We start from the raw sequence: 26,122 nt of genomic DNA, 5'->3' as shown, positions 1-26,122 counted from the left end.
AACGCAATTCACTAAACTCATCTGGGCATGCTACTGCCCTCTGAAGGAAGCCTCGCTCCAAAACAAGGTCCAAGGCAATGATGGAGCGTTTTCCAAAGGCTTCCTTCCAGGAGAGTGTCCCTAAAGAGTGCAGGGCGGGGGCGGGGAGTGCTGGCTGAGGCATAGGCGGGAGTTGCTGGACTCAGGGAGAGCCTGATTCCCTTATTCCGCCTGAAAAACGCATGTCAATTTGCACCTGCCTCTACTCGGTCCTCTAAGCCAGTGGGTAACCTTCGCCCAGAACGACCTGCTAACGTGGAGAGGGCAACGACCACGGGCCTGCGGGGACCCGGCCTGCACTTGCTCTGAGGAGGGCTACGCCCCCCCCCCCCCCTCCCGCGTCAAGGAGACCTGACCGCGCCTCCACTGGCCCCGGGCCCGGCCTGAGGCTGCACCGCGCTCCCTGAGCTGCCCGGAGGAGCGCAGACAAGGCGCCTTCTGCGGGAGTCACGCGCCCTGAGCTCTACCCACCGCGCCTTCGAGTCTGTAGGTCGGAGGCCGGAGAACAGGAGGCGCAGGTGCAACGAAATGACGCACATCCCTTTCTGCGAACCTGTCCCACTAGCCCGCTTCAAAACCTCCGCCGGCAGCGCCCGCCCCCGCCCCGCCTCCCGGCCAGGCCCCGCCCCGCCCACAGCTCCGTGCCCCAGTCCCCCCGCCACGCCCCCCGCATCTCCCCGCGCACGCCCCCACCCTCACCAACACTCCTGCGCGCTCTAGCCGCGTCCCCCTTCTCCGTCAACCTCGCCAGCTCCAGCCGGATCCCCGCGCGGCCGGCCGCCTCCCAGACGCTCCCAGCCACCGCCCCGCCTCCGGCGCGCCACACGCACGCACGCACGGCGGGGCACGAGCACGTAAGCAGCGCGCAGGCGCACATCGGGCCCCGCGCTTTTCGGAGGCTCCAGGTGGGTTGGGAGGCTGGGAAGCACGGGAGGGTCCCGCTCCCGCCGGGGTCGGGGCGGTGGCGGAGTAAGGGTCCGAGTCGGTACAGGGCAGGGCCAGGGGCCGGGCGAGGGATGAGGGGCGAAGGGGGGGGCCGGGGCGTGTGGAGGAGCCTGGCCCCGGGAGGCAGGCGGCTTGGGAAGACAGGGGGCGGGGCCGCCCCGCCTGGATCGTGGACGCGCTGCCCCTGTGGCGGGCGCTGCGGGGGGCGCCTGCCTCCGTGGGGGCGGGGGTGGGGGTCCTTGCGAGGACTGGAGATGCCAAACAGTTGTTCTAGTATTTTCTAAGGGCCGAGAGCTATGCTGAGGGCCTCGCAGAACCGGCAGCCCCCGGGAAGCTGGCTTGTGTTAACTGTGCTCCTGACAGGACTTGAGGAGTTGTGCTCCGGGTCCGGGCTGGTGGGCGGCGGAGCCGGAGGACAGGTCCTGCTTCTGGGAGTTAGCAGCCCCTACGGAGGGCCGGCCCCGGGGTCTGGCAGGATTTTAGTAGTTTTTATTCCTGTTCTGGGATATGGGAGAGTACAGATGTAATAGAAAACAGGCCCTGCTGGCAGCAAACAGCTGGCTAGCTGAGAATCCCACATTCTCACCATAAGCAGAAAATTACCAGAATAATGATTAAAAAGATTGGAGTGCAGTTCATGTGTGTTAATGAACCGCAAGTTTTTGGCGGAAGAAATGCCGTGAGAAAGTGACTGATGGTGATGGGGACAGTGGCTGTGTCCTTGGCCAGGGCTGGCCACCCAGGTGTTTGGCTGTCCCTGTCCACATAGAGTGTACGTGATTGAGTCGGCAGGAAGTAGACTTGGGAGGTGAGTTTCCAAGAAAGGGTGAAGGTGGAAAGGAGAGGACGGTGTCCTGGGAACAGAGATAGGGCAGTGTGCTGCTGGAGGAATCCCGGCATTGCAGGTGAGGAAGGGAGATGAAGCCAGGCAGGGGAAGAGGGTGTTCCTCCTAATGAGAAAAGTGATGAATGTTTTCCAAATCACCTCTCAGTTCCTCCCTTCCAGCACTGCCTAAAAGAGTCTTAAAAGCTAAAATGTTCTACTTTTGACTAATTTAATGTAGCTTTATGGCCTGAAGCAAATTAGAATCTCATTGGGCCATTCCTTTTTTTAGGGCCTTAGGGGGACACAGCTATATTACTTGTGTGCTGAAAGAACCTATGGATTTTTAAGCCCTATTTACAGGCAAATTGGGAGGTAGATTTTAAAATGCATGAGTTCTTGGATTTTACAGCACTCTTTTATGGCAGCACTCCTAGGAAACTTAGAAGTTTTCTTACACATTTTTCTTGTGGCTGGACAGGTAACTTCCACACATTTAGCAATATGATTATAGTCACCAATAATTCTGGTAAAATAATTCAACTGAATATAAGGAGGCTTATAAAAATAACTTGAGAGAAGAACCCTAAAGTAAAAGCACTTTACTGTTAAACCGTTTAGACCTAAAGTGTTTGTACCTGAGCAGACTTTTTCTCATATTTTATTTATAAGGTCAGTTTCACTTTTTTTTTTTTTTAAGATTTTATTTATTTATTTGACAGATCACAAGTAGGCAGAGAGGCAGGCAGAGAGGGAGGGAGAAGCAGGCTCCCCGCCGAGCAGAGAGCCCGATGTGGGGCTAGATCCTGGGACCCTGAGATCATGACCTGGCCGAAGGCAGAGGTCTAATCCAGTGAGCCACCCAGGCGCCCCAGAAATTCTGTTTTTAATTCTCTGAGGCCACCCCTCCTGTCCCCCAGGGTGGCTGCAGCTGTTTGTGCCCCCAGAAACACCGCACGAGGGTTCCTTTCCCCACATCGTCCCAGCACCTTTGTCTCTTGTGATATTGGCACTCGCCCTTCTGACAGGCAGGACGTGGTACCTTGTGGTTTTGCTCTGCGTTTCCCTCTGATGAGTGATGCTGAGCCCCTTCTTATGGACCTGCTGGCCACATGTATGTCTTTGCGAAAATGTGTATTCAAGTCCTTTGCCCATTTTTTTTTTTTTGCCCATTTTTTAAAAAAGATTTTAAGTCCTCTTTACACCCATCATGGGGTTTGAACTCACAACCCTGAGATCAAGAGTCACATCCTCTTCCAAATGAGCCAACTGGTCACCCTGAATTGAATTGCCATGGAATTGTATGAGTTCTTTCTATATGTTGGATATTAACCCCTTATCAGATAGATGCTTTGCAAGTATCTTCTATTGAGTATGGTGCTTTTTATTTTATTTTTATTTTTTTTTATTTTATTTTATTTTATTTATTTTATTTTATTTTTTATTTTTTATTTTTTATAAATAAATAAATAAAATAAATTTTTTATATAATTTTTTATTATTTATTTATTTTATTTTATTTTTATTTTATTTTTATTTTATTGATAGTGCGGTGGTTCTTTTTTTTTTTTTAAGATTGTATTTATATATTTGACAGAAAGAGACACTGTGAGAGAAAGCACAAGCAGGGGGACTGGGAGAGGGAGAAGCAGGCTCCCCGCTCAAGCAAGGAGCCCAATGCAGGGCTTGATCCCAGGACCCTGGGATCATGACCTGAGCCAAAGGCAAATGCTTAACCAACAGCCACCCAGGTGCCCACTATATTCCTTTTTTTAAGATTTTATTTATTTAGGGGTGCCTGGGTGGCTCAGTGGGTTAAGGCCTCTGCCTTTCGCTCGGGTCATGATCCTGGGGTCCTGGGATCAAGCCCCGCATTGGGCTCTCTGCTTGGCGGGGAGCCTGCATCCTCCTCTCTCTCTCTGCCTGCCTCTCTCCCTACTTGTGATCTCTATCTGTCAAATAAATAAATAAAAAATCTTAAAAAAAAAAAGATTTTATTTATTTGAGAAAGAGAGAGCAAAAGAGAGCATGGGTGGGGGATGGGGAGAGGGAGAAGGAGACTCCCCACTGAGCGGGGAGCCTGATGTGGGACTCAATCCCAGGACCCTGAGATCATGACCTGATCTGAAGGCAGAGTCTTAACCCACTGAGCCACCCAGGCACCCCAGTTTCACTTTTTAATACTTAAGGTGAAACTGGAAAATTGTTAGAGATTCTGGGGCATCCCGTTTTTGGTGCTCATTGATGAGGAAGTCCTTAAAAACATTTGATAGGTGGTGGTTGTTGACGGTTATGAGCCATGCTGCTGTGCTCTTTGGTGGCAGCATCGCAGAGCGGCTCCTGTGCTGTGACTTGCACACTCCCTGGGTGAATGTGCCCGAGTGTGCACCCTGCCCCTGTTGCCTGCTGGCTCTGTGATCTCTGGTGAGCTCCAGGCCTTAGTTTGTACATTTGTGTAACAGGCATAAGAATGGTACCTTTCACAGTATTTGCATACTCATTATTTGACTCCATTCTTGTGATGATTTCTCTCACTTTACAGATCAAACTGAAGGTACCATGGTGAAAGAGGCTTGACAGAGATCATTCATCTGGTTTATCTTAGAGACATAGCTAAACCCCCAGGCTTGGTGTGTCCTTCATTGTCTGTAGTTCCACTACTCTCAAATGTTGCCGTTGTTTTGCTGATTAATGTGAAGCCCTTACCATCTAAGCCTTAGGAATATTTTCCCCATTTGCAGGGAAAATGATATAACTAAAACTATTTAACCCATAACAAAGCATAATTAAGTCTCTATCTTGAATGCCTGAAACACGTGTTTACCTAGCTATTTCTCTTATAAGTGTTCTATCCTTACACGTGAGAGGTCCAGCATACCTTCCTTCAGATGAGCAGGGATTTAAGAAATATGCTTACAATATTATGTCTTTGTTTCCTTCTTCTTCGTACTGACTATTTTTCATTTCTGCATTTGTTAAAGAACCTCCAGCATGCAGGCCTCCAGCTCCAGGTCTGTGCACCTGAGTGAGTGGCAGAAGAATTACTTTGCAATTACATCTGGCATATGTACCCCAGAACAGAAGGCAGATGCGTACCGAGCACAGATATTACGCATTCAGTATGCATGGGCAAACGCCGAGCTCTCCCAGGTCTGCACCACCAAGCTGTTCAGAAAGTATGCAGAGAAATATTCTGCAGTTATCGATTGTGACAATGTTGAGACTGGCTTGAATAACTACGCAGAAAACATTTTAACTTTAGCAAGATCTCCCCAGAGTGACAGTGACAAGTGGCAGTCTGGATTGTCAATAAATAATGTTTTCAAATTGAGTAGTGTACAGGAGATGATGCAAGCTGGCAAAAAATCCAGAGACTCTCTGTTGGCCACTGCCGATGCATCAGGAATAATCCATAAAGAGGGCATTGTCCTCAATCCTCCTAAACTTACTGTTTGTGGGGCTTCTGGGGAGAGTGGCCCATTAACTAACGCAGCTCCTGATACAAGTAGGACCCAAGGCATCCCAGATAGCAGTCCTTCGACGTGCCCTCAGAATACCCAGCCATCTGTGCTAAAGAACACCAGTAAGGCCTGTCCTACATCCTTAACACCGTTTGGTGACTTAGCCACTGCAAAAATCCATGCCACACCATTATTTGGAAATGTCAACAAGGAAAATAACAACTCTCCAAAAGCAAATGTAGGACTAAATATGTTTTCATCTAATCAGTCTTGTTTGCCTTCTGGCTGTGAAAATCCACGCGAGAGGAAATCTTTGTATGTTCCTGGCACCATGGATGCCCTTTCCACTCCCATAGTGAATAAGGCTTTTAGTAAAACAGAAGATAATGCCCAAAGAGAAGAGAGTAGCCTGCCTACTTTTAAAACTGCAAAAGAACAATTATGGGTAGATCAGCAAAAGAAGTACCAACCCCAGCGTGCACCGGGGTCTTCATATGGTGGTATAAAGAAGTCTCTGGGAGCTAGTAGGTCCCGAGGGATATTTGGGAAGTTCGTTCCTCCTATACCTAAGCAAGATGGGGGAGATCAGAATGGGGGGATGCAGTATAAGGCTTATGGTGCAGGACCTGCAGAACCGGCAAATCCAATTGATGAGCGTCTGAAGAACTTGGAGCCAAAGATGATTGAGCTTATCATGAATGAGATTATGGATCACGGACCGCCAGTAAGCTGGGAAGATATTGCCGGAGTAGAATTTGCCAAAGCCACAATAAAGGAGATTGTCGTGTGGCCCATGATGAGGCCGGACATCTTTACGGGTTTACGAGGACCCCCTAAAGGAATTCTGCTCTTCGGGCCTCCCGGGACTGGTAAAACTCTAATCGGCAAGTGCATTGCTAGTCAGTCCGGGGCAACGTTCTTCAGTATCTCTGCTTCTTCTTTGACTTCTAAGTGGGTAGGTGAGGGGGAGAAAATGGTCCGTGCGTTGTTTGCCGTGGCAAAGTGTCAGCAGCCAGCTGTGATATTCATTGATGAAATTGATTCCCTGTTATCTCAACGAGGAGATGGTGAGCACGAATCTTCCAGAAGGATAAAAACTGAATTTCTAGTGCAGTTAGATGGGGCATCCACTTCTTCTGAAGATCGCATCCTGGTGGTGGGAGCAACCAATCGGCCACAAGAAATTGATGAGGCTGCCCGGAGAAGGTTGGTGAAAAGGCTTTATATTCCACTCCCGGAAGCTGCGGCTAGGAAACAGATCGTGATTAACCTCATGTCCAAGGAGCAGTGCTGCCTCAGCGAGGAGGAAATCGCCCTGGTTGTAAGGCAGACAGATGGGTTCTCGGGAGCTGACATGACCCAGCTTTGCAGAGAGGCGTCCCTCGGGCCTATTCGCAGTTTACAGACCGTTGACATTGCCACGATAACACCCGATCAGGTCCGACCAATAGCTTACATTGATTTTGAGAACGCCTTCAGAACCGTGCGGCCTAGCGTGTCTCCTAAAGATTTAGAGCTTTATGAGAACTGGAACAGAACTTTTGGTTGTGGGAAGTAAAGGGGACAAACGGGGCACTTGACGTTGGCATCTTTGTAATACAGCCTTTCCCACTTGTTAGCATGAGAAAGTGGGAATTTACTCATTGTACTTTGGTGTATATTCTGAATTCTGAACCTCAATAAAATAGAGTAACAGTAGCTGAGATTTTACAAGTGATTGACTTAGGCTATGTTAATAGAAGCTTGAGTTTTCTTCCAGGTATTACCTCATTGTGAACCTGTTTGCGCAAAAAGCGAATCAACGTTCTTTGGTTTCAAAGCAGTATTTTCAAAAGGCACAATGTGATGAGTAGTGAGCTCAAATTGAAACCAGAAAGTCTCATTTGTGTCTGAGTTGGCATCTGATCAGTATGTATCTTCTCCTGAAGAAAGAAAGGGTCTCTTCTGAAGACCGCGCAGCAATTAGCGTTGGCCTGTGGTGTGGTTTGTGTGGGAATCGGCTTCGCTTACTGCTGTTGAATAGATTTATGATCTCCCCAGATGCCAGGATGCAAGTCCAGTGGTTGGTGCTGGTTTGTAACTGCCTCCAGCTCTCCTCTATTACTTCTGTGTTCAGAAGTAGCCCGGTGTAGTCTAATACCAGACACACATCCACAGAATCGAAAGATGAAGAATGCTGTGTTTTTCCAAGGGGCAGATGATGTTTAAAATTAGTACTAAATTTGACAGAACTTTATAGTCTGTAGTATTGGTCTCTCAAAACTAATGTTTCCAGACTTTTATAATGGACAGTTTTGTTTTCTAAGGTAACAGGTGTTCACTGTGGGGATATTGGGGAAGAGAGATGAACAGCAAGAAGAGTGTAAAAACTGCTGTCGCCCCAGCAGTTTGGGGAACCTGTCATTTCTTCCAGGCCTTTCACACAGCAGAGTGATTGCACTGTGTTCTCGCGTGTAGCCTGCTTTTTTCTCTGTGTCACTGTCACTTCCTGTGGGAATGTGCCGTGTCACATCTCCCTCAGGATCCCATCGCACGGATGGACCGTAATTTAGCCAGTCTTCTGTTGGGGGCATTTAGGAAAGCACGTTCGGTGGTTTCCCTTTTGTTCACTGTACACAAAAACATTGAATGCCTTCATCCTCTTACACGTTTCTTGAGCCTCTCGCATTAGAGATGATGCCTAATTTTAAGGCCTTTGGTGTGTGTTCTAAACTGTCCCCTGGAAAAGCTGTGCGTGTATAGAGTTCCCAGCTGTGCTGAGCCACAATCCCTGTTTCCCATGTCACCGGGGGCCGTCACGCAGTTTGGTTAGCATTCCTCCTGTGTTCATTCATTCAGACGATATTGGATGCTGGGCAGTTCAGGTGCTGAACACAGAACAGACAGAAATCCTGCATCTTATGTAGGCGACATTCAGGTTCTCAGGTTTTCTCCTGACAGCGCTGTTGAAAAGAGGGCATGTGACCCTTTTAGTAGGTGAGTTGAGACCGTTGTTTTAACTTCTATTCTCGGCCCACCTTCGACTTTTGTGCCGCTTGAACAGCTTTGTTTTTGCGACTGTTAGTTCTTCCCTTGGAATGTCATTGTCTTTTATTAGAATTTGGATGTAAACCTTGTTTCTAGTTTTTAATTAAGTCTTTCAAAATTGTGAAGCATTTCATACATTACGTTGTCCTGTTTCATTTCTGCATAACCAGCACTACAAGTAACCTTGGATTCCTGAGTATTTCTACGGTTCTCTTCCCTGATTGTTGCTGGTTCTCTTTCGGGTCACCTCTCCCCACCTTGGGTGTTACAGCCACGGCAGCTGACCTGACAGGCAGCAGTAGTCCAGGAGCTGTTCGTGTCTGACTTCACTCTGTAGCTTGCTCTCGGCCTTCACCATCAGTGTTTCTCTCGGCAGCCGCCCCTGCCACACCTGACCCTCAGCTCTGTTGGTCACCGGCCATGGGGCCACATCCCCCTTGTGGGATTTAGCTTCGCTTATGTCCAAGAGGAAACAGCAGGTGGCTCCGCTCCCCGTGCATCAGGCAGGGCCCGTGTCTCTCAGGCTGTGAACTGGCTTCTCTGTAATTACGGTCTACACTGCTCATGTGGGAATCTGGTCTTGAAAGGTAGGATGTGGCAGGTATTTTGAACCTGGAAAGAAAGCTTGAGCTGGGAGTCACTTTGTGGTTGTTCTGCCTATTGCCACATGGAAGCATTCTTTCCCTCAGCCTTCTGTGACTCAGAGTATGTTTCCATGGCATGTGGGTGGGAAACTTCCAGAAACTTAGATATCTGAGATCTCTTTCTGTCTCCACATTCTGATTAGATAAGAATCTGGCATTGAAGTCCTTCCTCCTGAGGGTGTTCTTGGGGCTGCACTGTCCCCACCATCGTGTCTCTAGAGAAGTGGGCTCTGACCTGCTTGGTATCTTCGGGGGATCTCTTTACTTCATGGACACACAGCTTGTGCCAATGCACTGACTTGCTTGTGTTTCTATGCCTAGAAGTGTTGGTAGGAATACAGTAGAGCCTTTAATTAATCAGCCCTTTTAAAATGCTTGTATCATACAGATAATTTCATTTGATGTTCCAGCCTGTGGTCTTCCATTTTGAAATTCTAATTCATTTTCTCAATTCTAAACTTTGGAAAGTCCTCCACACTGACCTCTGATGGCGGGGCGTCCCGGTGAAGCGCCTGGACTCTATGACCCAGCTCCGCAGGTCGTGGATGGGTTCAGCCTCATTTCCAACATGAGAATGTCTGTGCCTACCTTGCTTGGGAGGGCGGGTGAGATGCAGGTGTAAAAACCCTGTTTTGCGATGGCTCAGACATGGTGCATCCTTCTGTCTGTCTGCTGTGACTGCTTTCATTGCTTTGAAGGATCGTTTTCTTCCAGCTGCTTTAGGTGGCTGTCAACTGTAGCTTGTTCTGCTTAATAGTCGTGATATTTGTCTTTGATTACAGATCTTGTCATCTAAACTTAGGCAGTAAATCTAATTAAAAGAAAGAAATATCTTTTAGTTTTGTTTCCCTTCTAGACGTAAGAAGTTTTTGATAGATCCCAGATTACGATTTTCCACTTACTCCTCTTTAAGTCTTATTTATTGGTCTCCAGAATTTTTAAGGGACATTTATTCATCCCCAGTGTTTTTAAGGGACATTTTAAAACCCACCTCCAGAGATCTGATTGGAAGAAGGATTCTGTTCGGGTCCATGGTAAAAGAGCAGGTCAGATAAGGATACTTTTTTTTTTTTTTTGAAGTTTTTATTTAAGTTTTAAACTTCTAGTCAGTTAACATACAGTGTAGTATTAGTCTCAGGTGTATAATACAGTGATTCAACACTTCCCTACATCACAGCAGGTGCCCTCCTTCAACCCCATCACCTGCTTCCCCCACCTCCCACCCACATCCCATCTGGTGACCAGCAGTGCGTTCTCTAGAGTTCAGAGACTGTTTTGTGGTTTATTTATCTTGAAGATACATTTTCTATCTCCACGGATTCCTGGCTCTTGACCTCAAATCTGGATTGGTGGTGAGCAGGCCAGTGGGACAGCTGTTTAAAGTTTGCTGCAGCCACCTGGCCGAAGGAGGGTATCTTCCGTGAATAGATGAATCACCTCTTACAACTCTTGTCCTTAAATAAAACTTAGCAGTGGGCTTTATAAACCAGCACTGATGAGTGGACAGTTTGTAGTACCACCTCAGGCGACAGCTTTCTTAGCTCTAAGAGTCAGGATGTTGTATCAGATAATCCTGAAGACACACCCTGATTTGCTATTCTGTTATCAGTTACCAAGTAGTCATCAATTTGACAAGGGCTTACAGGGTGCCAGGTGATGGCACTGTGCTAGATACAAAACCGTCAGTCAAGTGTCCAGCTCTTGGTTCCGGCTCAGGACGTGATCTCAGTGATCTCAGCCTCGTTTTGGACTCTACGCTCAGCTCGCAGTCGGCTTGAGATTCTCTTTCCCTCTCCCTCTGTCCCTCCCACTTGCGCTCTTCCTCTCTCAAATCTTTAAGGGGCGCCTGGGTGGCTCAGTGGGTTAAGCCGCTGCCTTCGGCTCAGGTCATGATCTCAGGGTCCTGGGATCGAGTCCCACATCGGGCTCTCTGCTTGTCAGGGAGCCTGCTTCCTCCTCTTTCTCTGCCTACCTCTCTGCCTAGTTGTGATCTCTGTCTGTCAAATAAATAAATAAAAAATCTTAAAAAAAATCTTTAAAAAGAAAGAAAGGAAGACAGACACTAGGAAGATATGAAGGGAGAGCTTTGGTGAGAAGTTAAGTTAGCATAAGGTACCACTGAATATATGAATCATGTAAGAAATGGGGGGAACTTTTAAAAATTAGGAATTCCACATAGGATGGCATTTGAACTGTGGTTAAGGATGCCCCAGTCCCTGGCTGCTTTGTAGCAGCCAGCGTGGGAGTCTTGGCCACAGCAGGCAACCTGTGACTGAGGGCGTCTGTCCAGCTCGAGAAGGTCCTAGAGCTCTCCTCATCCATTCTTCCCAGAAAGTTAGAGACTCGGGCTAAAAATTGGAGTCTCCTCTTCCTGGGACATGGTCAGTGCAGCCACCCCATACAGCAGAACCTGTCACCCCTTGTCTACCCTCCACCCACTGCCCTGGACGGATGACAAGAGTGCAGCCCCACTCCCACAAAGGAGTGGGGTCCCCTCCTTTGGGATCAGAGCTGCTCCTTATGTATCTAAGATGTGCTACCCACTTGCTCCTAGGGGAAAAACAAAAAACTATACCAGCTTCTTTTCTCCCAGAACAAAATAACCGCTTAAAAAAGAAAGGTCTAACATGGAACTTCCCACTTAAAATAGTGGGCTAAGCCATGCATTCACCTTTTCCACATGTGCTGAATCTTCACTTAAAGGAAGAAATAAAAAGACTGACTCCATCGCAGTGGTATGGGGGAGGGGAGACACCGTTTTCAAACAAGACATTGGTGTTTCTAGAAGTTATAGGGCAAGTGACGTTGGGTTGCAGGACCCCTGAGCTGAGACCAACAATCCAACAAGGGCGTGGGAGGCCAGCAGAGGCTGGTTTCCTGGGGCGTAGGTGGTTCTGGAGCTCAGACGGCAAAGTCAGCTGTGGGCCGGGCTGGGGGTTGCTGGATGGGGCAAGGATGTGGAGACCAGTGCAGAGCCATACCATGTTCACATGGAGCTGTGGGCAAGACAAGTTCCCTGAATCAGAGAGTGATCTGTGGCCTGCCTCCTGTGGGCTCTGTGGCCTGAGTTGTGGGGCAGAGTGGCAGGTCATTTCCAGTGGCCATGTTAGGCGAAAGCACAGGTGAGAACTCCCAGCCTACTCACCCCATCCCACTGTGAGACTTGTTGCCTCTTGATCAGTCTGTGGGCGTCAGTCTTCCTCCCTACAGTCCCAGAAGCAATGCCCCTCCCTCCCACTGACACGTGTGCACACATGAACATGCACATACACACACACTGCAGGCTCACGCAGGAGACCACACACACACCCGGCTGCCACGTCCCTTCCTGACAGGCCCCACTGCGCAGTGTACCAGGATTGCTAGAGAAGCTTTCCCCACTAGCCATGCTGGGCAAATTTCAAGTATGAGTTAGTTTCTGTTTCACTCCCCTGTAAAAAATCCTATAACAGATTCCACTGAAATCAAAGATCCAAATTCCTGGCTAGAGCTAAATGGCCCGTCTTCACTCTTACTTTGCTTCTTTGCACTGGTTCTTGAAGATGCAGCAAACTTTTTCCCTGTACAGGACGTGTGGTGGGTAGGATTCTGATGATGTCCCCACAAGCTTCCTGTCCTCCAGTTTTAGATCAAACGTGAATCTAGGCGCTTCTGGAAGGGAATTGAGAGCTTCAGGATAGCTGTGGACCGAGATGGTGAGGTTATCCTGGATTAGGATATGAACATCAGACCGTCAGAGTGGAGAACGTTCTCTGCTTGGTTAGAAAAGAAGAAGCAGAGGTTCGCTGTAGTGGACGTGGAAGTCAGAAATGCCAGGCATGGGAAGGATTCCACATGGGTCACCAAGCTCAGAGGCAGGGTCCAAGAGCCAGCAGAGACACAGTGAGCCCGGCCTTAGAACCACAAGGAACTGAATTCCGCCAATGACCTGAATGAGCCTGGACCTGGGTTTTCCCACAGAGAGCCCCGGGAGAGCCCAGACAAGCTGACACCTTGATTTCGGCCTCAAGGCATTTGGGCAGAAAACCTAGCAGGGCCCACCAGACAGGCACCCACCAAACAGCAAGCCAGTAAGTGTGAGTGTTTCTCTCTGAGTTTGTGGTGCTAGAGCTTTGCTATGGCTGCCATTGGACACACGTGCAGGGATGGTGGGCCTTTCTACTCCTGTTCCCTGAGTCTTGAGATCTGTTCCCCATCTCCTCTCATGAGCTGCCTCACGTCCAAGGCCCTCCCTGACTACTGAGTAGGGTGCGTCCACCCCATCCTTGTCCCACCACCCTGGTTTTAATTGGTGAGTATTGCTAACTGGAATATTTATGCTTCCTGCCCTTTTGTCCCTGACACCTTCCTGCCTTCCTGTCACACCCACGAGGGAGTTCCTTACAGCCAGGCACTTTCTCATTCACTTCGGAACCACGCAAGATTCACCAATCATCTCAGAAAACCCAACAGCCGGGGAGGTGTCCAGAGAAGAACAACTCATCTCAGAGAAACCTGTACGTCCCAGAGACTGAGCACAATCCTGAAAACTCCTGATCCCAGAAGACGCAGCGACCACGAAATAAAAATCAGCAGCGATTGTAGGAGTTATTACACTGGGGCAGCAATCTCGGCATAAACACAGTGGCATAAAACAGTCCACGTGAATGGTCTCCCAGTGTCTTTGGGCCAGGCATGACCAGGCTTCTGTGTCAGGCGCTCCCACAGCTGCCCCGGGGGTGTTGGCTGGAGACGAGTCTCAGCTGAGGTTCGACTGGGGAAGGGGCCACCTCCAGGCTCACATGGCTGCTGGTAGCAGGCAGGACCTCAGACCGCAGTGTCTGCTGTCTGCCACTCCTTGTCGTGGAAGGCCTTCCCAAGCAGCCTCTTGCTCTCCGAAAGCCAGCAAGGGAGGATCTGCCAGCAAGACAGGTATCAGAAGTGTCCACAGCATGGTGACACAGGTGACCCGCCACCTCTGCTGTATCCTGTTGGGTAACAGGCACCACGGCTATGAAATTCAGACTCAGGAAGCAGGAAAGGGTCCTAACTGTCAAAACAAAAATCTCAGTGGAGGGACCGAAATATAACTGGAAATGGTCGAAACCAACTAGTGATATGGAAGAATGACTTGCAGGATGATTTCAGACCATGAAGCAGAAGGACGAAAAGGAAGGGGCGGGTTCAGTGGTAGGAAGGATAGATTCCAGGAACTTTATCGGTGTGACGGGAATCTTACAGAAAAGGAACAGGAGAGAGGAGACAATAGCCACATTAATAAGAGCTGATGATTTCCTGAGTAAATGGCTGAGAATTCACAAAAAAACAAAAAGTCCATTGAGCGTCCAGCAGGAATTGAGGATGGGGAAGAAATACTGAGAAATCCTGGTGTATTAAGGCTCTCCAGAGAAGCAGGCCAAGAGCATACACAGTCAGAGTGCACTCGGGGAGATTATTAGGGGAACTCGTTCCTGATCGGGGAGGTCGAGACATCCCGTGATAGATGGCCAGTCTAAATATTCGTCCACGGAGAATTTTCAGTCTGCCTGTGGGGTTGTATGCCAGGGTCTGAAAGACTCAGTTGGCTGTATGTTTATACACTGACTGGGGGGGAAAGCTCCAGGCACCGCTGGTCACTGAACATGTGAACTGCCCGATAATTCATACATATAATGTGTAAGTACAGGAATGAGAAAAGGCTAGGAGAGTCGGTAGCAATTAAGAGGGCTCATCCTCAGGGCGCCTGGGTGGCTCAGTGGGTTAAGCCTCTGCCTTTGGCTCAGGTCATGATCTCAGAGTCCTGGGATCGACCCCAGATGGGGCTCTCTGCTCAGCAGGGAGCCTGCTTCCCTCTCTCTCTCTGCCTGACTCTCTGCCTACTTGTGATCTCTCTCTCTGTCAAATAAATAAATGGAATCTTAAAAAAAAAAAAAAAAGGCTTACCCTCTGGGGGGTGGGAGTTGGGGAGTGAGGGGTCTCCAGGTCTGACTTGACATACACAAAGCTGTTCTAATGGTTTTACTCTTTCCATATTTTTAAAAACTCAGTGAAATCATATTGTTAGGAGCGCCTGAGTGGCTCAGTGGCTTAAAGCCTCTGCCTTCGGGTCAGGTCATGATCTCAGAGTCCTGGGATCGAACCCCACATTGGGCTCTCTGCTCAGCAGGGAGCCGGCTTCCTCCTCTCTCTCTGCCTGCCTCTCTGCCTGCTTGTGATCTCTCTCTGTCATATAAATAAATAAAATTTTAAAAAATCATATTGTTAAAGTACCAAACATAGCTTTGTCGAATAACTAAAGCTTTAAAAAATTTTTTTTTCCAGCAGCCATCAGGTTTGTTTGTAAGTACTGGAGAAACAAGGGAAGACCCGGGAACCTTGATTGTTAATTACTCTTAGAAAATGTTTCACATCGCATATGGAAAACAGGGCTGAAAAACATTGAATGGACTGAAAATAAGCCTTTAAAAAATAATTTGAGAGCATCGATGTTTTGCACATAGATAAGATGGAATTTAGAAGTAAACCTCTCTGGATCAGAATCCATAGAAAATAGCCATTCATTCAAATCCAAATTGAGCAAAGCTGTCAAAATTGCTTCCAAAGTAGCTATGAGGCCAAAGGAGATTTCATCTGCATTTTAAGAAACTGAATGTTCAGAAACCCATTTTATATAGAAGTCTGGGAGCAAGCAACATGTATGAATAACATTATACCTGTGCCCACAGAAGTGGATAAATTCTATTTATCAGAGTTTGGGGCGCAGATAATGTTGAGATCTCACATCTGGAAGAAATGGCGTGGCTGCACGCATGCTTCTGACCTGGTGCACCACCACAACCCCCAAGGTGTGATAGGATTCTGGAGACATCATTTCACAAAATGCAGAAAATTGCTGTGGAACTAGGGCATGATTGCAATTTAAGGGAAATGGTGCAGATAAATCTATTTTAATGGATAAGCTTAGTAGATGCAAAATAAATATGTCAGTACTTCATTATTTATTCCTTTCAACTGGTTTAAATTAGAGTGGAAAATGCACATGATATCCAATTGTATATATCTGCAATTGTATACATGGAAATGAAAAAAAATTGTTTCTCCTAAGCCACGTAAGTAGTTTGGAGAAACTTCTTCCCACTGCATAATTAATTTCAAAGACTCTTTCTGACTCTTTCAATTCCACTGCACGACCTACCATGCACTTCTTGGGTGTCACCCATTATCCAGGCCATCAAGGTGCTCCCCACTGAATGGAGTTCACAAATTTTCTCTCTTTTTCTTTTTAATGTTATGTTAATCACCATACAGTATGTCATAATTTTTTGATGTAGTGCTCCAAAATTCATTGTTTACATATAACACCCAGTGCTCCATGCAATCCCTGCCCTCCTTAATACCCATCACTGGGTTCACCCATCCCCCCACCCCTCTGCTCTAAAACCCTCAGTCTGTTTCTAGGAGTCCACAGTCTCTCATGGTTCATCTGCCCCTCCAATTCCTTCACCTTCATTTTCCCCTTCATTCTCCTAATGTCCTCCATGCTATTCCTCATGCTCCACGAGCAAGTGAAACCATATGATAATTGACTCTCTCTACTTGACTTATTTCACTCAGCATAATCTCCTCCAGTCCCATCCGTGTTGATGCAAAAGTTGGGTATTCATCCTTTCTGATGGCTGAGTAATATTCCATTGGACCATATCTTCTTTATCCATTCATCTGTTGAAGGACATCTCGGCTCTTTCCACAGTTTGGTGACTGTGGACATTGCTTCTATGAACATTGGGGTACATATGGCTCTTCTTTTCCCTACATCTGTATCTTTGGGGTAAATCAAGTGGGTATCTTTGGACTCTAAAGACCAGTATTTCCATTCATCAAAAAAATAGGTTAGTAAGATTGGGCAGGAGCCCTCTGCTGGCATCACTGCCAGACCAAAGGGAGGTTGGTGGTGGACCCAACCCAAGAGCCCCCAGAGGCTGTGACACCCGAACTTAGTTACTCTTGGTTTATTGAGCAATATTATTAAGTAATGAGCAAGGCTCACTTTTCTTGCTGTCTACACAGCAGGTAGATTAAGAAGGGGAAGTAAAAGTTCTGCTACTTGAGATGCTCCTAAAATTCTACTCCAGTGCAGGGATCAAGGATACAGAGTATTGACACATACTCTAAGAAATAGGAAATTCAATATAGCATTTCCTTTATTAGATTCAATTGCTAATTTATATAAAACATAGTACACACTTTATCATATGTTAGAGAAAATACAACATTTAAAAATACTAGGGAAGCAGATTCCTGATAACTTGATACATGATGTTATCATCTTAAGATAAACAAGCTCTAAGATTAGCTATCAACTTGAAATAGGAGAAACTATAAGAAACAGATAAACTGAATTTTGAATGAGAAAATACACCGACACACTTTCTGACATAACTATAAAAGTAGGTACAAGCGCAGGGTCAAAAAGTGAAATAAATGAAACTGACTCTCTTGGACATAAAACTCCAGAAATTAACATTCTAGCTGCCAGAATTTAAGAATCTTTGTGTTCCCCGTCTCTTAATGTTCTCTGGGTTTTATCTCGTGAGGATAATGGTTTCCACATTAAGGATCATGATAAGGAGTAAATGAAAAATGTATATTTGGAACTATCAAGGACATGTCAAAACATTGTTTCTTTTCTTCCTTCCACACTCCCTTCCTTTTCCCCTGTATTCTCTGTATTTTTCTTCAAGTATTTTTTTTCTTTTTTTCTTTTTTTTTTCTTCAAGTATTATAGGAAACTTCCTGATTAGTATTTGGAGAAATGGAGAAATAAAGTGTTTTGTTTTAAATAGATCTTATTTTAAAGTAATCTCTATACCTTATGTATAGGTATTCACTGAAATTCACAGCCCTGAGATCAAGAGTCCCATGCTGTATGGACTGAGATAGCCAGGGGCCCCAGAAATAAAGTCTTTAAACTCAGAAATTTTAGCTTTGCAAACATCTTGAGACTAGAGTTGATTTTCCTTAAGGACGCCTGTGATAAATTCCCAGCTGGAATTCCTATCAGAATTCTCCCACTTCCAACCATTAGGACAATCTTAAATTTTTTAAATTTAATTTAATTTCATTAATTTAATTTAAATTTTATTTTTTAAATAAAATATTTTAATGCATATAAGGAATTTAATTATTGGGATATATGCTCACTGAAGAAAAGTCAAGAAGTACAAAATGTCAGGGGGGAAGGTTACACACTCAGCTGCACAATCCGAAATGACTGGACAGACTTCTGTTCAGGTTATCCCCTCCATGACACACAGAATACACTTTTCTATGACTCAAATTATACTGCGAACTGAACTGTCATTAGAATTTAACAATGTACCATAAGTAGATGCCGCACATGTCCACACGCTTCAGGGTTGCCTACAATTCCACTGAGAGGATGTGCCAGTCCCCTCACACTGGCCCGATGTGGATGACAAGGTTGTTGAGTGCTGAGAAAACTCTTATAAGAACAGCAGAGAGGGGCGCCTGGGTGGCTCAGTTGGTTAAGGAAATGCCTTTGGCTCTGGTCATGATCTCAGGGTCCTGGGATCAAGTCCTGCACTGGGCTCCCTGCTCAACAGGGAGGCTGCATCTCCCTCTCCCTCTGCTTGTGCTCTCTCTCTCTCTCTCTCTCTCTCTCTGTTAAATAAATAAATAAATAAACAAAATCAACCTTAAAAAAAAAAAAAGAACGGCAGAGAACTACACGGACTTCGGAGAAATGCCTTCAGAGAAACCTGAAATGTCTCCTCTTCATCACCTGAGTTAGAGAATGTGGGTCACCTGGGTCCCACACTAGACCACGGAATTGAGCCACGGCATTTAAACAAGCTCTCCTGGTGATTCGCGTGCGCAGTTTGAGAAGCTAGAGCTTAATCAACAGAGAAGAGGACGTAATTGGATGATGTTGGGAAATGTTTTCAAACAGGACGAAAGCAGCCTTTGAATAGGATTCTTAGAATCATTTCTAGGGGCAAAATTGTTCGCCAATGTATTGGGCTAGATTGAAGAGATGGGATTTGGGGCTGGAAGTGTCTCAGAGGGAAGGTGGATTGTGATGGACGGCAACCGGCCTGGAAGTGGACTTTTTAATCCATCAGATCTTTAAATTCTGTGTTTTGTGATTTCAACCATTGGTTTCTTTCTTTCTTTCTTTCCTTTTTAAGATTTTATTTATTTATTTGACACACAGAGATCACAAGTAGGCAGAGAGAGGGGGGAGGCAGGCTCCGCGCCGAGCAGAGAGCCTGATGCGGGACTCGATCCCAGAATCCTGAGATCATGGCCTGAGCTGAAGTCAGAGGCTTAATCCACTGAGCCACCCAGGTGCCCCTACCATTGGTTTCTATTTAGAAGCTTCTTTCCAGACAGAGACGAGATGCTTTGCATATCTCCTCTACTTACATTTATGTTCTGTGTTGGAGGACCCAATAGACCTGTGTCTACACTCTGGACCCATAGACACTGTGTTGTTTTGAGCTGCTAGGTTTGTGGTAATTTGCTAAGCAGCAGCAAACAGTAACACAGACTGTGTAGCACCTGGAAGTTCATGGTGGCTGTCACAGACACCTGAAAAGGGGGGGAATGGCTTTGGAAGAAGACCACGATGGGGGGCTGAGGGAATTTTACAATAATGCCTAAATCACCTTGAACAGACTATTGTAGGATTCATGCCCCTGCCACTGGGACTCCCACAGAGGTGAAGGGTATGTTATTATGAACCAGAAGAGGGAGGTTATGCAGTGGCAGAAAGCTGAGCAAAATTGTCTCCTGAAGTTCTACAGAAAGCAGGCCTGTGAGCGACTGACTGCCTGTGCAGCTCAAGAGATTTCCCAGCCAAGTGTGGAAGGGCCTTCTGGGGTCCTATTGCTGCTCGCAGTGGAATAAACACAAGGGAAGTGGATTGAGAGAACCAGGACTTCATGATTTTGGAAATCCGCAGCCTCTCCAGACAGCAAAGGTGTTACAAGGAAGAGATTTATTGTCAGGAGAACGTGTCTTGGAGCAAAGCAGAGGGTTGACCACACAACCTTTTGGCAAAACCTCAGGAGGATGGAAAATTGAGAATATTCACTCACGGAGAAGACACTTTGGTGTCTCACCGAACAGACCCTCTCGATTGAACACGAGGGCCTCTGGGAGGTTTCAGGGTGTGGATCTTCAACCACTCTATGGCAGCCATGGATGATCTGTGGGTATGCCTTTCATCCAGCAGAGCGAACCCGTGAAACCCACAGAAGGCCCATAGACCACTGGAGAAAACTATTTTAGCAGAAACTGTCAGCTCAAACTAAAGGGGACAAAGAGAATAAAACTGAAAGGTGGGTATCAGACTCCCAAGGTCCTTCTGGGAAGAACAGGAAGAACAAATGACTCACCCGCCATCACCGTTCATGGAAAAGAAACGACGACTGAGAGGGCAGAGCTCCAAACTCAGAAGGCAAAGCCAAGAGTCAGAGGAACTTATTCTCAAACCTTGAAACTTCAGACACTCCCAACATTTGCCTGATGGAATCTCAGAGCCACTATGGACCAGCGACTCTGCCTGCCTCTCCTGTCTCCCTGATTTGAATGAGAATGCACGCAGCTGCAGTCCTGTGTCTATCCTGCCATTTCTGTGGGAGGTGATGGGGGTGGATCCCTCGCTGATCCTCACATCAAGAGATGTGCCCTGGAACTGCACTTAATGAACCGTCCCCAAGGGCCTTTTCTGGACCTGGGCTTGACGTAGAAGATAAGATTCGGGACGTGAGTGGCGGCACGATTGGGAGGAGGCACATGGGAGGTGAATGTTTCTTACAGGTGTCAGGATAGAACCACTGGGGCCAGAGGGCAGATGCTGGTGGACAGACACCAGGATCCTGATTTGTTTTGTTCATGGTTTCCTAGAGTGTGAATTTCTTCTAATGAATCAAATATAGAAGGGATGGGATGTCATGTCCACAACTGGTTCAAGGGAAAGATCACAGCTTCCAGCTTACTCTCCTTTCCTCTTTCTCTCACTTGCTTACTCGGATGATGTCCAGCTGCTGTGTTGTGAGCTGCCCTATGGAGAAGCCATAGGGGAAGGACAGAGGGAGGTGTCTGGAACTGGTGTCTTCCACCCAACTTCCTGAGAATAACAAGACCTTGGCGGTCACATGAATGAGCTTGGAAGTGCCTGCTCCCCCAGCTGAGACGTCACATACGACCCTGGCTCAACAAACCGAATGTGTTCTTGTGGGACACCTTGAGCCAGAAAACCCAGCTGAGTTGCACCTGGATTCCTAACCCCCAGAAACTGTTGGATAACACATGTTTCCTGTGTGAGGCTGCTAGGTCTGGGATCCGTTGTATGCAGCACTAGATGACCAAGAAGGAGAGTAAAATGACATTTCACACAGGACCCAGGCCCTTTGGGGAAATGAATGCTACCACATTAAAACAGCAGCAGAAGCAGCAAAATGGAGAGTAGAGGGAAGAAGGGAGACACTATTTCAGGTCAAGACGTAACAAGTGTCATCTCAGTGCACCCAAGGACGTCCCAGGTGTGTGACTTCCTGGGAGTACAGGTGAAGTTCTTTCCACTAAATTATGGATTTGCTCTCTCGATTCACACCTCTCAGAATGGGCAAGAGCATTGTCTATGATTCCCAAGTTTAAAAATCCGTAGGGCTATTTCATTTAAGATGAAGCTTGTAGTCAAACAAGCGCAGACCCACTTTTGGTAAAAACGTAGACGGTGTTAACGTGGTTGAGCAAGAATGGTAAGTACCATGTAGGAATTCTGCTTGGGGGGAGAATAGCAGGCTCTTTCTCCAGGATACACCCACCATCCCCATGAGGTGAAACAGCTTACAAGATGCAACGAAATAAGACATTCACTTCTTTGGTTGTGCTAGTCAGGCGCTGAACAGCACCCTGCCTGCGGGTTCTACTCTGGACGGGGTTAGAAGCAGAACATTTTCATCATCACAAAAAGTTCTATGGGACCGTGCTGGTCTAGAGAATGCCAGAATCTGAAAGGGGTAAAGGAGAAGGCGCCCTAACGCAGATGTGAAGTGAGGTATCACGTGGTGTGGCAAACGCAGCAGGGTCCTTCCTCTCAATGTTGTTAAAGGTGACAATGGTATTTAAATGGATTTTTTCAAATAACTCACCAATTCTCTCAGCAAAATTTTTTGAACACTCCATACCACTGATATGTCTAATTCTTCCTTTATTTGTCTTGGGGGACTTTGGGCAATCCCGACCTTCTGGCACCTGAACTCCTGGCCATTCACCATGGGGGTGTTTTTCTTTCTTGAAGACCAGTTGGACCTGAAATGCTGCCCTGGGGAAGCGTGGCCCTGCAAGGTTGGGTGGTTCTCTGCACAAGAAGCCTGCTGTGTAGCGAAGATAAGATAAGGTAAAAAAAAAAAAAATTAAGACAAAGCATGAGATGATCTTAACTTTTCCAACCTGTTCTCCGAGAACAGAAGACTGTGCTTGCTCCCACCTTGCGATGTCCCTCTGAGTGTCCAGCAGATGGTCCAATGTTGGAAATTCCCTAGGATTTGGCCTAGTGTAACGCATGCCTAGAGGCATTCATTCGCGTCAGTCTTTGGAATCATCCGTTAAATACAGTGAAAAATGACGCTGGCCTCTCTCCAGAGGGAAGGCAGCCCACACGACCAGGTTAGCAGGGAGCTGTGCCGGATCCCTGGAGCCTCTTTCCCTGAAGACACGTGGTCGGCAATTTGAGGAAGTGGTAGTGCCCTCAGTCCCCATCTACTACGTGGGCTCAGGTCTCTCCCACAGGACCCCATGGCACATGAAACCAGCTGCGGAGTTGGACCGGACTTTGTGTAAAATGTGGGGCCGAGAGAGGAAGTAATGAAGTAGAACAGTATATGCAATATGAGTGCTCCTGGAGCTCACTGGCCACGGGCTCCAGGGGGCTCTCCAGATGGCCCCCTCTCTTCACATCCCGCCTGTCTCCATGGTGCAGACACTGCTGACCTCAAAACACAGGATGCTTTCCCCTGGTCCCTGATCCAGCTGCTCCTGCCCCCTGAGAGCTCTTCCCTGTGCTGTAGAAGTTCTTCCTGCCCTGCCTGAGGTGGCTACCGAGGGCACTGTAGCTCCCTTCAGGGCAGTTCTCCCAGCCAGGCCCCTGGCCAGGCTGTGCTGAAGACTGAGGAGTGTTTTCTTGCTTCACCGATGTCAGTGTAGAAACTCTACTAGTCGTTCCACTACCTTAATAACAGCAAATATAACAGCGGATGAATTATTTCCCACTGTCTAACATGTTGGCTCCCCTGTCCCCCTCTTCTAGGACTTCACCTGAACCTGGTGGAGTTTGGACTTTCTTTGTATTTTATTTTGCATAGTTTCTATTGTTATACTTTTAAATCTGCTAATCCATTCTCAGGCAATGTGTAATCTCCCTGAATCCTAGTTTGGAGGGTGTGAAACAGAAGAGGGGTTGAAGAATTGTTGGAAAGGAACCCACCCTCTCTGAGTGTCTCCTGTGTCCTGGGCAGTGTGCCTTTCCCATGCTGTCTTCATGACAACCTTGTAAGGCAAGGACCGTTCCCATCCTGTCTTCACAGAGGAATACAGGGAGGCCTATAGAGAGCAGTTAATATGCCTGAGCTACCCTAAGCCCAGAACAAGAGCCCAGAGGGGCTAACCCAGTGTGCACTCATTCACCTACACTAAACAGGGTCCTCTCTGTCTGTGGTCAGCGGGCCCTGGAGCAGTGGCAGGCAGAACCAGGGAACCCAAGACCAGAGCGCAGCACCGTCTAATATGCCACTCTGGGGTAAGGATGATTTTGAGCCAAAGCTACTGAGAAAAAGTAGTTATAGGACGAGCTCTCTGCCCTCCCCCATGCTCCCCCATCCAGTTTTAAATTCTCCCTGTGAAGGCGTCTTCCCCGGGCCCAAGCAGAGAATCCTCATCTGCCACAAGCTTCCCATAATATTTTTCGTCTTATAAATCACTTCCCATGCAAGTTCAGTCTCTTTTCCTTGTCTTTCACTTCTCTCTAGATATGTCTTCCTTTGTCCGAGGAGCACAAAAGCCTTCAAGCCTAGGCATTTCTTTCTTTCTTCCATGTCACGCAAAACTTTTAACATCAGATAAAATCACACACCTTCTTTCCTGTTGATGTGTCTATTGCCTCTTCATTCCTCAGACCCAGACATCGAACCTCAGAGGGCAGGAAGAAATGTTTTCTCCCCTGCAAGACATCAGAGATCTTGGCTCCAGGAACCTGGGGGCCAAAGAGTGGAGGGCCAGCAGTGAGAACAATCATCATCTGAGTTACAGTCTTATTGCCAGTGATCTTCTTATGCTCCTTGCCTGGCTCAGCGCAAAGTCCAACAGAGGTCAGGGTGGCTCCCCAGGTAGACACAGTTTAGGAGCATCCATCAAGGTTAGCAGGGTTCTGGACCACAGCAAGGGTGAGGGAGATCCCTGTTCTTGGTGTTAACAGAGTTTATGCAGAGATTGATTTTAGGAGGTGTCATGGCTGAATGAGATGCAAAGGGTCATTTGAAATCAACCCATAACCAAATGATTCTGATATTTACCTGGCTGCAAGATGGTTTTCACCTTTACCTGGTTGAAAGAGTAGAGTATGTTTTTACTGTCCCAGGGCTCAGCTTCTCCCTCCTGCAGTCGGGGAGGCGGGCTGGGTGAGGAGTGGCTCACCCCTACCCCCCAGCAGGTGCAGCACCTACTCCTGGAACCAGGAAGTTGGTTGTCAGCGACACAGATCCTGTCCAAGCCCACATCTGTTCACCACTAGGTGGAGAGCTTCTCCCACCTTTCCCCCAGGGCTCCAGGAGGGCCCGGAGGCAGCAGGATGCATCCCTTTGAATGCTGATACCATTTAAAGGAATTCCAAATCAGATGTCAGAAAATGTTCTCCTAGGTAATGTGCGAAAACCTCAAATTTTGGGTTTCTTCACTTGTCTTGTTTAATGTACTGTACTTAACATTTTAAAAAATGCTTAATTAATTGGACTTTCAACATGCTCTGGTCTGTATTTTTCAGAAGGAGATTTCCGGCAGAACCTTCACTGGTGCTTGTTTCTATATAAATTGGAAGTGGCTGAATCCCTTTTAAGTAAGCCGTTCTTTCCTGGGTCAACCAGACATGATCCCACTGAGTCCATCTGCTTACAGTGAGCATTTTTCAGCTCTGATTTGAAGAGGAGGCCGGTCAAATTGAGTTATTAACCAGCAGGTCCAACTCCAGCCCAGTACACAGAGACTGGGATTAGGAATGGTCTTGACTTCCTTCTCGTGGCCTTGATTGTGTGACAGTCTGGTGCACACAGCCCTATATTTTGCAGCCTGATATGGGCTAGAACCTTCCAGAGCTGTGTCCTGGCCCTGAGGTCCAGCAGGGACCAACACACTCTACTGAAGGAAGAAGCCGCTGGTCTGAGTGGGCACTTGTCTTCAAGCCCAGATGCAAGGAACAAGGATGTAACCAGGCAAGGAGAGGGTCCCGAAATGCAAATGCCTCCCAGAGCCCTGCTGTGTGAATGTGTGGAAACAGTCACTTTCACAAGGAACATTTCTCTAAGTGCAAAGGAAATTAGGCAAGCAGTTTATTTAGGAGAAGCAGAAGCAAGAGGAAAGTGATTTGCCTTCTTTTCCTCTTTTTCTCCTGGGAGGAGAATGATCCTGCAAGAAATGTATCAGCAGCCTATAACGAGCCCTTCCCTATTTTGCTGGAAATCCCACCCTCCCGCCATGGCTCCTCAGTTTCTGTTTTGCAGCTTGTGGCTTCGGGAAGGGGACTGGAGGTCACAGAAGCAGTCAGCCAGGGCTCTGACATGGCATCGGGAACAGGGAGGAAGTCAGGCAGGTCCCGGAATTCCAAGGCACTGGTGGGGGAAAAGCAGTCCCCACTTAGCCAACACCTTGAAGGCCCCAGTGAGCCCCTTTATACAAAGCACATGTCCTCAGGCAAATGTCATGTCCCTGGCTGGCAGAGTGAAAGCCCTGGTCGTCAAAAGGGAAATGAAAATTTCTGCAAAATTTGAATATTGAAGGGGGGGTTCGGGATCCAGTACCCCAGGGCAGGCTTCATGCGGAGCCAGCTGGGAGTGCATGGTTTACTTGGGGAGGGAATTAATGTTTGGCAGGTACCACCTTTTCTGGCCATTGGGCTGGATGCTGGG

At 47.3% G+C, this 26,122-nt stretch overlaps 1 protein-coding gene across 1 annotated transcript; it reads left to right on the top strand.

Moving 5' to 3' along the window:
- The first annotated feature begins 885 nt into the window (after positions 1–885).
- On the top strand, positions 886–6,964 carry FIGNL1 (fidgetin like 1). Its single transcript, XM_046020829.1, has 2 exons — positions 886–944; positions 4,789–6,964. Exon 2 carries the CDS (start codon positions 4,799–4,801, stop codon positions 6,824–6,826), a length of 2,028 nt encoding a protein of 675 aa, XP_045876785.1. The 5' UTR covers positions 886–944; positions 4,789–4,798; the 3' UTR covers positions 6,827–6,964.
- Positions 6,965–26,122: the final 19,158 nt, after the last annotated feature.

This window comes from Meles meles, chromosome 10 (assembly GCF_922984935.1).
Source record: "Meles meles chromosome 10, mMelMel3.1 paternal haplotype, whole genome shotgun sequence".
NCBI classification, from domain to species: domain Eukaryota; kingdom Metazoa; phylum Chordata; class Mammalia; order Carnivora; family Mustelidae; genus Meles; species Meles meles.
Note: the sequence above shows the minus strand (reverse complement) of the source record. Positions and strands in the feature narration are given on the sequence as shown.

Excerpts from the sequence above, each read along its gene's own strand:
- FIGNL1 (XM_046020829.1), top strand. The coding sequence starts at position 4,799 with ATGCAGGCCTCCAGCTCCAGGTCTGTGCACCTGAGTGAGTGGCAGAAG.